Below are 13476 nucleotides of genomic sequence, written 5' to 3' on the forward strand. Positions count from 1 at the left end.
CTGTAAAGAGAATTGGTAATAGCTATCAAAATGCAGAATCCAGTAAATGGTTCTTTTTGCCAGTAGGGACTTGTCGTTTATATAATTTCATGAAAGGTTATATTTTGTGTCAGCTGCAGGTATAGAAGATTCTACCGGTATACTGCGTACAGTAATAAGTACCTCAGGAACTCATAATTAGCAGCATCTGTTAACATCTTCCTGCCCCACCTGGGTGAAGCCCAACCCACACGATGGATCAAGATAATGGATGTATTTTCTTCCCACAAGATGTCTCTGCATTCGTCAGCAGAATTTAATAGCCCCGTTTAATGTTATTTTCCAAGTTGTCCTATTGAATAGCTACCTGATTACGAGCTGAGGCAGCAAGGATAAGGAGATGGGTACCTACTTCCCTTAATCTGAGCACACACAAAAAAATGTCTCTAATACTCACACCCAACTGACCAAATTGTTAAGGAACTACCTATACTTTTTTTCCCACAAGAATGTGCATTACGATTAGAAAATAACATTACATGTCCTTACAAGAGAGGAAAAAATGTTATCTTTATAGTAAAATATAAATTATAGGATAATACACAGAATAAATATCAAGAGGATGGATTGTGTAGAGTGTAGAGAAGAACATATTTAAGATACGACTAATTTTTAAATCAATGCCTAAAAGCATTTTTACCCTCTTTTTTTAAAAAAAGAGAACGTTTCTAAGTATATTTTTTTCAGTTTTTATTGGAATAAAAATATTATTTGGCTGTTCTGACAATTTCAGCAACCTTCCCATTTTGGAATGAGAGCACAAATTTGATAAAGAACATTAAAAGACCACAAAAGATGGTAAATTCATCATGAAAAATTATTTCTGCAATTGAAATATTGACTCATAAACTGCAAACTTTGTAAGAAACAAACCACTGGGTAGCTACACAACACGGCATATGAAGTTCCTTTTGCATTTTCTCAATAATACCTCACCGAGATGTTTCGTGCATGTGTACAAATTTTGATTTTTTTTTCTCTTAGTTGAGTATGGCAGGGAAGAGGAATGTATTTGTTTACTTTTAAGTATTCAAGTCATTGTTTGCTAAATCACAGTATGTGACACATATCTCTAAGTAGACTAGCTGAAAAATTGTCTGTCAACCTTTCTCATAATGCTAATCTTTTTTCACACCAGTCCTTTTGCAATATGTTACTCTCAGCTCTTGTTCTTGTTATTTGGTTCCTCTTTGTGTTTTCTGTATTCGATTTTATTCTTCGTTTAGTACAGTTGTTTATTCTTTTATAGCTCATATGTTATTTATTTGTTTTCTCATATGCTGTCCATGTTTCATTCTTGTTCTTAAGCGCTAAGAGCATACTCCTTGGGAGTGTGAGTATGCCCTTTACACATTTTGCATTATTATATGCTCAGCAAATGAGACCTTAAAATCTAGCCACTATTTTGGTAAGTTTAACAAATGTACAAAAAAAGCAACTAAAAAACAAGCAAAGACAAAAACACACTTGCAAAGATAAAACACAAACCTTGATGAGGACCACATCAGCATCATATAGGGAGCAGACTCGGCGCTTAAGATAGCACTCAAGTTCAGGTTTCCAATAAAGTACCAGCAGCAAGATGCCAAAGGTAAGCACTACCAGAATGTAGAAGACAACCTTCTTCAATCGATCCTCATGGTAGCCTGTGATAGACTGAAGAAGGCAGGAGGAGGAGATAAAGAGTTGAAAATTTTGTTTCTTTGCAAAAATCTAAAAGTTTAGAGAGAGTGAGAGAGAGAACGAGAATCATAAATTTAGAAAGAAAACAGCTATTGTAAGAAAAACAGAACAAGCAAGAAAGGGAACGAATCAGAATAACTCAGAGGGAAAGTAGTAAATTAAAAATATTCCTACTTCAAAAAGATATTTTAAAATGACTTATCCAAATCAACAACTAATCAATTTAAACTTCAGTTGCTTCATCATGGCTGCACACACATAACAACACAGGACTGTGAATGTTTGAAATGGGATGTGTTCATTGTGCACTTGGGCCACAACAAAACCCCAGTCTGTCTAAACCCATATTTTCTGATATTGACCAATAAAAGTTAGATTTGATGGTAACATATTGGCCCTTTGCATTCAATTACAGTGTTCAGTATATTGGAATCTTTATATTTTAGTTTCCTTTTTACGCTGTAATCTATCAAAGGGCAAAATGAGGGTATTACACTTTCTAGCACTAATTGGTTCATTGTAATATGTTGTTTTATTAATTCAAATGCAATGTGACTTTTTTGCTAAGTCAGCAAAAAGTTTATTTTATCAATGGGTCAATCAATCCAAGTATCACATTATGAATGTAAATTGCTGATTGAACCTGTCAATATAATATAGCATGATTTACTGCTACTGCACTGTTCAACCATTGGCAGGACATTAATGGCATGGTTTTTAAATTAAATGTAGTAATTGATCCATGTTTTCCTAAACATAATAAAGCAATAGCCCAAAAAGCAAAGCGCCTGTTACACAAATGTTAAGAGCTGCTTCATAAACTGTTTTGACCTCCACTCTGGAAATATTTTTCTAAGCATTTACTATTGTACATGCATGCGTTAATTTTGCTTGAGTGGACCATGTAATTAGGAATACAGTAGCAGTAATTGTAGTTATTCTGGTCTTTCAAACAGGTGTTGTGCAGGCAAGCCAATGAGCAGCCAAAAAAAAAACACCTATTAGAGCTATTTTATGACTAGACTTGCGGTATGGACAGGAATATTTGAAGCCTGAATCACAGCTTTTCAAATGATTTGTGCACACTGATGCAGCTTCTTGCTAGATATCATTCATATTAACTGGCATTCTGTAGTTAACAATTTTGCATATTATGTTGCATGTGTCCATGTTTGCTTTGTCTTTTTTTTGTTGTTGTTAAGTATCATAAGCCTGCCCATAGGCGCAGGATATGGCACTATATAAATTCACTGTGTTATTATTATAATAGCGTTTAGAACAAATGCAGTCCAATATATTAACCCCATTCCACTAAGCCCAAACCATTATTTGTCTATCTGATCCTTAATCACTCTTTTAAAGAGTTTACAACACACATTTATTTGCAAAGTTTGTCTTGTTACTGACCTTTATTACTGTTCACTTACAGACAATCTTTCTACTTAAACTAGTTATTCTGGATCCATAAGTAGTGATAATACAGTGCTTAGATACCTATATAGATGGGATGCAGCACTTGTATTTCTTCAGATTATTTTGAGCAATGTCATGTTCTGGAGTAATGACCTCTTTGAGAACTTCCTTATGATTGTACACTGAGGCATAAAACTGTAAATCTCTGAGCATGGAGCATGTGGTTTCTGAAAGAAGTGTTAATGTTATTATTCATAAAGTAACAATGTATTTTGTATGGATTTAAAACGGTCAGTGTTAAATGTTGATAATTATGTAGGGGCATTTTGCTAATGTGGAATACTTTATTACCCGATACAGATGCAGTCACCCCAAATGTTCAGGCCATCACCATAGCTCTATTGTTTTATCTATGTACATAAATAAGTGGGAGCAAGAGCTAGAATCTTTTTAGTGCATGAACCCAATTTAATGAATCAACAGATAAAACATATATCATGTTTTCTTTCAAGCTAAAAATTTGGGGGCTGAATAAAAAATAATCACTGACTTTTCCGTTTTTCCCCCTTGAAATGATCAGAATTAAAAAACTTAAAAGCCACTGACAATTACTGTCAAGCTTTTTCTCCATTTTACAACTTTCAAAAGCTGGATCAATATTCATGTTTGACTTTAAAAAGTAAAGGTATTTGTAATTATTTCTAATAATAATTGTTCAACGTAGAGGTGAACTAAATGTGCTACAAAATGTATGCACTTGTTTGTAGCCACTTCTACTGACTGCTCTCCCACTGCATAGCATCAGTTAATTTTGAAATTAAAATCAGCTGATTTTAGATAAGTAATGCTGTTTGTTAAAAAAATGCAATAAAAATTTAAATGTCCTTATGGTCTTCCTTCCGCTTCATGCTGTTAGTGTATGCAGGTAGTCAATAAAACCATTTTCAAAACATTTAACTCCAGGGAATGTACAAACTTTTGTAACTAATACAGTGAGGATAAGGTGCTTTGGATTCGAATTTTGTCAAATGCAGTTTTCTCTCTAGGCATCCTGATAAAGCCTTAGCTTCTAAGCACTGAGATAATCAACTATATATATATATATGTGCTCTATATAAATCTTCAATTTATTATTATTATATATATTAGCTACTATTGCTACTTCTTTTATAACTCGATTAAAATACAAAATCAAATCTAGCCCTGATTCAGTATGGAACAAGAAACTACTTGGAAGTGAACCTGGAATGAAATTCTGGGTTGCGAGGTTTTGTCATATAGTCAAACCTTGATATCATAAGTCCCAGTAAATAAATTCCTGCTATAAGAAATCAAGGCTTTTAAAGTCCTACTACATCATTAGTAGTAGGTCCTGCTATTCCCCACTAAAGCAGATAAAACAAAAACAAAGACATCATCTGCACTAATAAACTGCATCATTTGTCAAAATATAGGCAATGTATTTTCCTAATTAGCCTAAACTTTAAATTTATTCAGTGGCTAATTATAGCATAATTTCTGTATACCTTCTTTTACATTATGCTGACCTATTGGTTTGATAGATTCATGAATGCTATAAAGTGTGTAGAGAAAGTGGGTAAAGATTGAGGTGTGCCGGAACATGTTAGGAATTATTCTGATACAAATAAAGGTAATAAAGCTCTCAATACCAGAAAAAAATCACCATAAAAACTATTTTTCTAGACTTACGTATTTTCTTATTTTCCATTTTTTTGTCACGTAATCACAATAATTTACCACAATGGCTTAACAGTTAATTTTTATGCATCGTTAAGTACCATTGTAAGTACCAAAATAACAGGAAAAAAACATTACCAGCTCATCATCAGTGCCTGCATTCAGAACTGCATGACAACGAAGCAGAGTGGTGCTTGCATCACCATTCTGAGAGCTGCTATCTGTTACATGAACAAAAACAGACAAGATATTACAATGCATTGTTTGTATGTTTGTACAGCACTTTAAACAAACATCATTAAATAACAACCTGGTTTTGAAGACATCCATTAAAAACACTATAAACAATGTCACTATGCAGGCTACTAATTCAAAAGATGTGTCTTGATTCTGAGAATGAAGTATAACATTCTATTTGAAGGCATTGGACCAAGCTGTCAGAAATGGATCAAGGCAAAAGTATCACAGAAACAGGAATAACCAAAAAGGATACTGAACAATTCTAATAAATATATTTTTAATGTTTACAAAACTACAAACACTTTTTCGGAACCACTGCATATTCACTTTTCACTATTTGTAGCAAGGATCCTCTGTGTGTGTGTAGAGGAGTGCAATAAATTTTCTTTTAACAATCTGTTTCTTGTTTACTGTGGATTTTACTTTTGCACAGTTCAAACAATAAGTTTCTCAAAAGCAAGTCACACTATTCACCGCTGTTACGTCTATTAAGCTGCAGTTGTAGAAGTGGCAATTTCGGAATTTTTTTTTTCAACAAAAAGAACTTTCTTTAAGCTACAGACCTAATTGCTTCCTTGCCCCCATCGTTGTGAAACCTTGTGCGTCGAAAGTCTTCTATCTGATAGTTCAGAATCTCTTCCCTTTCTCCACAAAGTTCCACTTCAAAATTCACACTGATAGCAATCTCTAATTCTGAAACTTCTATCATCTGACTTTCTTCTTGTCGGGTCAGAGCAATGTCTTTGCTAGCAGGCGATGGCGCCGTAACTCGAGCTCTCCCACCGACGTAGCTGTTCTTTCCTTTTTTGAAAAAAATTTTTCGTCACCAGACTTGATAACAGCATGCACTGTTTGTTTGTTTGCTATGAGATGCAAATTCGATAGCTACAACGTTTTCAAAACGCTGGATTTTCGACGAAGAAAAAAAATGGTCAGGTAAAATCCATTGATGTGCGGGCCACCCACTATTAACAAAATGAGATGATCCCCTCTTTTAAGCAGTTGGCGTTTTTGTGCGTGTCTAGTATGTGGTGGGTGGTTAAGCTAATTTCTTGCGATTAGGCGTACGTGTAGGTCGGTAATAACGCTGACAGGCGCAGCTGGAGGCAGATAATTGCCGATGGGGCAGTCGGACTGTGTGAGCATATTTGTCGCTGACTGCTCCCTCAAAAAATGAGTGCAGGCCGCACACCTGTGCTGAAAATCGATGACATGATGGAGATCATCTATCAATATATACAATACCCCTTGCTCCTTTATATACGTCACGCAAGCTATTTTTCTTGCAGATACTTATTCACTTATAACATCTAATAGCAATGGTGGTAACTCTATAATTCCGCCTCTTAGCACTAAATGGTTTGATACAAGAGGAAGATTTGATGATGTGACAAGGAGGGAGAGGGTACCAAATCACGGTCAATTCTCTTAACACTTGTGTGTTCTGGACCGCACGGATGTTATGTCTGTGCGTTCCACTAGCACCATCTAAACCGGATATGTATATGATATACATGATGCATTGTCGAATGTGTCTGGTCAAGAGGTGTCATATGGAAAGCCTTTTATTTTGATCCACACACACGCGATGCACAGGGGCGATCTTTAGACACTAATTAATGATTCATATGTAAAGGAATCAGAGATGTCAAGCAGAGCAAAATCTAGTTCAATTATCTTTTTTTCTTATTTTATCGCACTACATGTATAATATCCGGACCAAAACTGTGATGCTAACGTCGGCCACTGGCATTGGTCGTGCGATGGAACTTTGACATCGATATAAACATCGTCCAAGTATAGGCGAAATATGGCCGCAGAGAAGCTGATATACCGCTTTATGTTGAATACATGTCTGTTCTGCTGGCTCCCATACAGCCATACCCTAGAGAAATCGACCAAGGCGATCTAACACGAGAAAGTTCGCGTCTTTGTCGCAGATGAGAGCAAAAAGCGAAAGGAAACATCACGAACTAATATCCCACGTTCATGGAAACATCGAGCGAGATTACCCCCTCTCACCCAGCCGTCTCGACGAAGTAGTTGAAAAACTGCTGATGGCCTTCTAAAAATTGTCTCAGTTAACCATCAGAGTTTAAATACGAGACAATCATACACAATGTGCTAAATGTCTGAAAGTTTCGACGATATCGTGACTTTGCACGGAAATGTGTTGAGGATATTCTACATCAAAAGAAGAATTGGTTTCAACCAAAGATTAATACTATGTTATGATTAAGATGCCCGTGGGAGCTGGTAAACATCAAGATCATAGTCAACATATAGAAATTGCCTGCTGCTGTGAACATTCGCTACTGTGTGTAACATCAGAAGGCAGAAAGCCAGAAGTAGTCTCCAGGACAGTAAAGACAACAGCGCCCAGTGTTTTTATTGGAATTAATGTTTTCAAAATAATTTTGCAAACCAGTTAACCAAACCTTTAAAGTAGTTGGGTGCAAAATTTTCTTTTCAAACTTGGGTAAAACTTAATTGATATAAAAATTGTATTTCCCCAAATCTGAGTGAATAACACTTCCATTCTTTGACATTCTTTTCTCCACAAAGGGAGCCTGCCGTCCCAAGCCCAGATAAAGGAGGAGGGTTGGGCATGGGGCTAGCAATCCCACCTCATAAAACCCCTGCTATAAAAACTGCAACACCAACACTACCATGAGAGCTGCATAGGAAGATCCCTCTTAGGAGGGGCCTATGATGTGTACTGGTGAAAGCCTTCCGGAAGTCAACTCCCCAACCCATCTTCCCCATCATCTTTGATATTGCTCTTCAAACATCGCTATACACAGAAAGAGGTCAAAATTGTGAGGTCATAATATGACTAATTTTCATATGTTCTCAGCTCTACCATTAAATGAGGCCTTCATACTGTAAATGTATCTATGCACTATCCTAACATTTGCGGTGTTGACCTCTTTTCGGCTAGAAAAAACATTTGTGTCACATGAGTCCTTTGAACTTGCAGACTCTTAACTCTGCTGGCTCTCATCTTCAAAAATAGTAAATCTACTGAGCGGCATATCTTAATGTTTACCCTTATTACTGGATAGTGTTTTGCACACATAACCAAAGAGAAAAATATCTGGCTGAAAGCAAACTTTAAAAAAAAAAAAAAACAGCTTTCAAACTGGAAGGCTGGAACAAAGAAGCCAATGCCTATACTAGTGACCATTTAACAAGAATGCGTGTAGCTATATTATACATAAGATACTTTATACGCAAGCTATAAAACAAGCATTCCCATTACAAATTAGTGATAAAACTAGCAGCCATTTAAACATTCAGCAGCCACTTTGGAAAGCTAAACACAATAAACATGCAAAGATAGTGCTTTCTGGTGTAAAGCAGCTTTGATCATGGCATTACATCAGTGCAATCAAAGCACAGTTTTTGAGTTCAAGTAAAACCCAATTCCTTGTTTCCCCTCTGTTGACCTCTGACTACAAATTATTTATCTTTATGTGTGGATTTATTTCTTGGCCTGCTTTAAATGTGTTGTTGCATCTCACTTTTTCCCTCCATGTAAAAACAAAAACAAACAACTCAAGATTACTTAAAAATTATCAGACAAAAGAGTTTAACTTAAAACCAGCCCCCACTGATAACAATGAAACCTTCAACTAATCATCAGAGATAAAAACTGAAGGTGGGGGAGGTGGAGAAATGATCAATGCATAATACATGGCAAATAAAAGATTTTGTTAACTAAATAATGCTATTTTCTTCAACTGGCCTTTAAATTATTATTTTATTGATCATCTTTATATTAAGATTATAGTGTAAATTGAACATAAATATGGATGATAAAAAATTTTCACTTTAGCTTTAACGGGTACACTATCAATAACACTGTTGAACTTATTCAAAGATCAGATATCAGTTATTATCATGCAATTCATCCTATAACAGATTTAGCTGGTATAGGATTTCTTGTTAGCCATTTGCTTTTCTTTCCTCTTTGTACCAGACTTGCATTCCCCTATTATTACAAATTGATATAGCCAAAGCTGCCTGACCTTTGCTTTTGTGTACTGTGAGTTGTGGCAAAAGCTATTGCAGTATTTCTTTTATTTGTTTATACATACATATGTGTATTTAAGATAATGTCTGCTAAATGGGAAAACTGATGTGATGTCTGTTGGATGCATACCCAGTGATATCATCTCTCTGTATCAAGAAATGAAAAGACCTATTTTCCATATCATTTTCAATATAACTCTACCCCTTGCTAAAAAGCTTGTGCCTTCAAGCATAAAAGTAATAAAACTATATGTATATTAGAAATTAAATGAGGGTGCATTTCATAACAAAAATGCAAAGCAAAGAGCAGAAACGGCACAAATAGTGTCAAGAAAGATGATTTTTGCCTGTTTCTTTCCTTGCAATGTCAAACACTAAACTTCTAAAAGACTCACAACCTGCTGCATAATAATTTATAGTTAACAATAAAAGTTTTATATAAACCCACAAGCCTTCATATATAGGAACATATGACAGTAACAAGATAGCAGTAATAAAATGAAATTTTATACAGAAACTACACATAATAAAACATCTTAGTCCAGCACTATGCAAACATATAAATATTTTACTGCGGTACTTTCTTTCATATTCTACCATTTTAAGCTACTGCTTTTCTAGGAATGCATAATTAAAAAATATATTTTTATTTGCATCTTAGTGCTGTTTTATGGGTAAAACTTAAAGATTTCATAAGTTATCAATGTATGATATTTGGAGAACTCAAATTAAAAAATTATCTCATCTTCAAAATGGACAATTTGTGGATCGATTACTATATCTTGCATTAACATTTATGATCAGAAAGTCCCTAATCTAAATCTGATAAATAAATAAATTGAAATTTGTTATTGTATCCAGAAGGTACTTCAAGAAATGTTTTAATTAAAGATGTATGTCCTTAATGTTAGGTGCACTATACCAATCCTGCTTATAGCAATGAATGTCTCCTTTTCTTTTATCACCAGAGTGACCAGTTCTAAAAATCTGGTAATCAAAGAAGGAAGACAGCTTTCCATATATGATGATATTTGGTATTTACTCTTTGAAGTCACATGCAAACTAGTTTACACTTTTCAATTAAGTTATGACATGATTCCCCACATCTCTCATGCACATAGAAATAATGCTTTGACTAGAACATCAAATAAAAAATAAAAAAAAGACTTTGCGTAAGACTAGATTCTGTGTTACCATTCTACTGAAATTTACTTTCACGACAGACACATATCTCTGGATAGTTGGCTGTCTGCTGAGACCAATTCCTACTCAGTCTTAGCCTCTAGCGAAGTTGTAGGCTGTCAGGTCTCAGTGAACCATTCAGCATTTTAATATCCAGAACGCAATAAAATTCTTAAAGTCAATAACAGATTTGCAATAAACTTATTATTTAGTTAGATTTGTGTGTGCAAAAGTCCTTGACCTCCACTTCCTATGACCTAAAGCCAATAAACTGAACACACAACAGTCCATAAAGCTTAAGCTTTTGTAGCTCCCTCAATACAAGAGTTCACATTATATGCTCATCTTCCTGCCGTTGATAGTTAAACCAGAAGCGAATTTGTACTTGGGCCTCATTCTAGAAGTTATGCCAAAAACGTCTTCAAGCAGTCCAGTTATATATATGTGTGCTCTTGTGCTTATCACCTTCCTGCTAAAGGAAACTGAAAAGAAGATGACTGGAGATTTGCTTTATACTTTTAGGTTCTTTGCTTTCCCATGGGGAATGTCATTAAAAATATAACTGCTTCAAGTTTTATTTTTAAAATGCCACACAAAAGCTGATTAATAATTACTTCATTGCTTCCTTGTCAAGTATTTGTAACTACGTGATTATGAAAAATATCAAGCACATGACATTCAGTGTGGTGGCAACAAAACAATTACATTAGCAATTAACAGTTTTTCAACAGTAAAGTTATGTTAAAAAAGGTTTCGAAACTTGTGCATAGTGCAGCTGTAAGCATTAATTTGTAACCATAAATTTTTTGGTGAATATCACAAGGTCAGCATCATTGACATTTAGCAAATCTAAGTCAGTGGTTACAGGGGCTTACATTCTTTATTTCTTTCTCTCTCACACACAGCACACACATTTACACACTCACCCAGGAATACAGACACAAAGTGACACAACCAGGTATACTAAAATAAAGCCATGTGGTTCGACATGATTCTCCTTTCACCAACATATAAAAAAATGATTCCATTCAACAAAAAGTTAGATTTAAAAAAATTAAGTTCCAAACTGGAGGATGCTACACACTATAAGTAAACTGTCCGGCGAGCTATTCTATGTACAGTGCATCATTCGCATTTCTGAATGATCTTTTCAGTCTCTCCTTTACAATCTGTGTGCTACATTAAAATATGCCATTTTATCATTATAAGAGCCCCTTAAAACCATCTTCTGTTAATTTTATAAATATATCTAATCGAATTGCTTGGGTTAAACATTAAGATATAGTGATACTAAATATGAACCCAATAACTGCTGGATAGGAAAAAAATCATCAAATTGCGTTAAAACGAAAAAAAAAAAACAATACTTGCCTGTATGGAGACTCATATTTGTCGTTGTAAAAGCGAAATCGCATCGTTATTGCACCTATGTCATCACAGACGATGTTTCGTCGCTTCTTAACAGTGGTATGTTCCAATTAAGAACAAGGTAGGCGAAGCATGAAGTTGTGTTGTCGTGGCTGTTCCGTCTACTGCCGAATATAACTACTGAACTACGTACAGCTTTACTTCCACAATCGTTTGTTGGTAGTTGACTTACACAAGCTCTCTTGTTGTTGACAACATTCCAAAGCGCTACATTTATATAGGTTTAATATTTTTAAATATGCTTAACTGTTTTTATAAGCGTAAAAATAATTAGTATCAAGTTGATGGAATTTTCGATAGGAAAATAGTCCACTAACAGCTATGACCTAGGGGGAGTTACCCAGGCAAAGAGTTGGTAGTTATCTTTCCTTCGAGATTTAGTGAGATCATGGACGGATATTAGTTCGTGGTGAGATTGTGGCGCCCCGGATGTAATACTAGCTCGAGGTTGCGCTCATGGCAAGCATGCAGTCGATGCAGCACCTCCGGTCACTGGTGACTCGCAGCATAGTATAGACTAACCAAAATTGAAGCAATCAAACAGACAAAAGAGAAATTATTAACTGATGTGACCTGGAAGACTCCACTGCAGTCACGTCAACTCTAATGTCGATCTGCTAAGAGTCAACTTGACCAGAGCAGTCGCTATAAAGATATGATATATGAGATGATATAAAAAAGAACTCAAGTTCTCGAAAAAAATATTTCATTTTCAACCACTTTCTACTTCTGATAGAATTATGACCACAAGCCAGTCCAATTACTATGTGATCATTAACAGCAAGGTTAATAGCTTAAGCTGTCATCAAACTAAAATGATGAAACCATGTCAAATTCACAATACCCCATACAGCGCCCAGCAGTATATCTGCATAGTACTGTAACCAGGAAAATTGAAATGATGACATGCAGTCCTTTTTCGCATTGGCATAAGCCAAATCCCCAATCCAGATCTGACCAAGGACATACATGTATACAGTTCGTGATCAGAAGCAGCGCGGCTGTCGGTGAACTCGCCGCTGATGCCTGTGAACTCTTTGAAAGAGTGAATAAAAACGAACAAATTACAGTTGAATGATGACAAAAGTGTATTCTTCTAACCTGGTGTAACTGTAATAGTAGAGTTGCATCACTTTCCACGACTCTTACATGCTGTGAGTATTTCACTCTTCCATATCGTGAGAAATCTTGGTGTGACGATTGAGGCATCATTCTCCCTCAAGAATCGCACATTAATGCAGTCTGTACATGTTTTCTAGAGCTTAGCAAAATCCACTATATTAGACCATTACTAACAGTTTACTCCACCAAGAAACTTGTGTCTTCGAGTTTGCTATCCCAGCTGGACTAATGCAGCTCCTTTTTTCTCTCCCTTTTATTTTCATGCCTTCCACTCCTGTGTGCACAGGTGTCTGTGTGGGGAGGAAAGGGTACATTTTGTGTGCAGAAAGCTATTGTTAAGCTGATTATGTGAAAACTTGCTGCTGGAAATGCAATACAGAAACACTATTTGCATTGTTTTATGACAGCAAATTCCATTTTCAAAGCGAAATCCTTTCCTTATATGACTAGGTAAAGCTCCTTGCAATATACTGTTTTAGAACCATTTCGTAATCAGGTGCACAAAAATGTCGTTTTTTGAGTTTATCTGCCAGAAAACTGGTTCCTTCTGTAAAAGTAGACTACACCCGTTGAAATGTACATTTATTTTCTTTACAGATGGTCAAGCAGTACAAAAAGAGGGCGACTGGGCAAATA

The 13476-nt window shown here is 35.4% G+C and overlaps 1 protein-coding gene across 7 annotated transcripts in view; it reads right to left on the reverse strand.

Annotated features, from left to right (window-relative positions):
- Positions 1–12076, reverse strand: part of LOC112556331 (probable cation-transporting ATPase 13A3) — a 45010-nt gene extending 32934 nt beyond the window's left edge. For 2 of the 7 annotated variants that reach the window (XM_025225220.1, XM_025225217.1), the window contains exons 1-3: positions 5637–6088; positions 4972–5054; positions 1528–1695 (exon numbers count right to left, since the gene is read on the reverse strand). In XM_025225220.1, coding sequence (XP_025081005.1) covers positions 1528–1695; positions 4972–5054; positions 5637–5658 — 273 coding nt within the window. In that variant the 5' untranslated portion in view covers positions 5659–6088. Of the gene's footprint in view, positions 1–1527; positions 1696–4971; positions 5055–5636; positions 6092–11661 lie in introns of those variants that run through there. The other 5 variants (XM_025225216.1, XM_025225215.1, XM_025225218.1 and 2 more) reach the window with 5 other exon arrangements.
- Positions 12077–13476: the final 1400 nt, after the last annotated feature.

The sequence above is a fragment of the Pomacea canaliculata genome, linkage group LG2, assembly GCF_003073045.1.
Source record: "Pomacea canaliculata isolate SZHN2017 linkage group LG2, ASM307304v1, whole genome shotgun sequence".
NCBI lineage: Eukaryota > Metazoa > Mollusca > Gastropoda > Architaenioglossa > Ampullariidae > Pomacea > Pomacea canaliculata.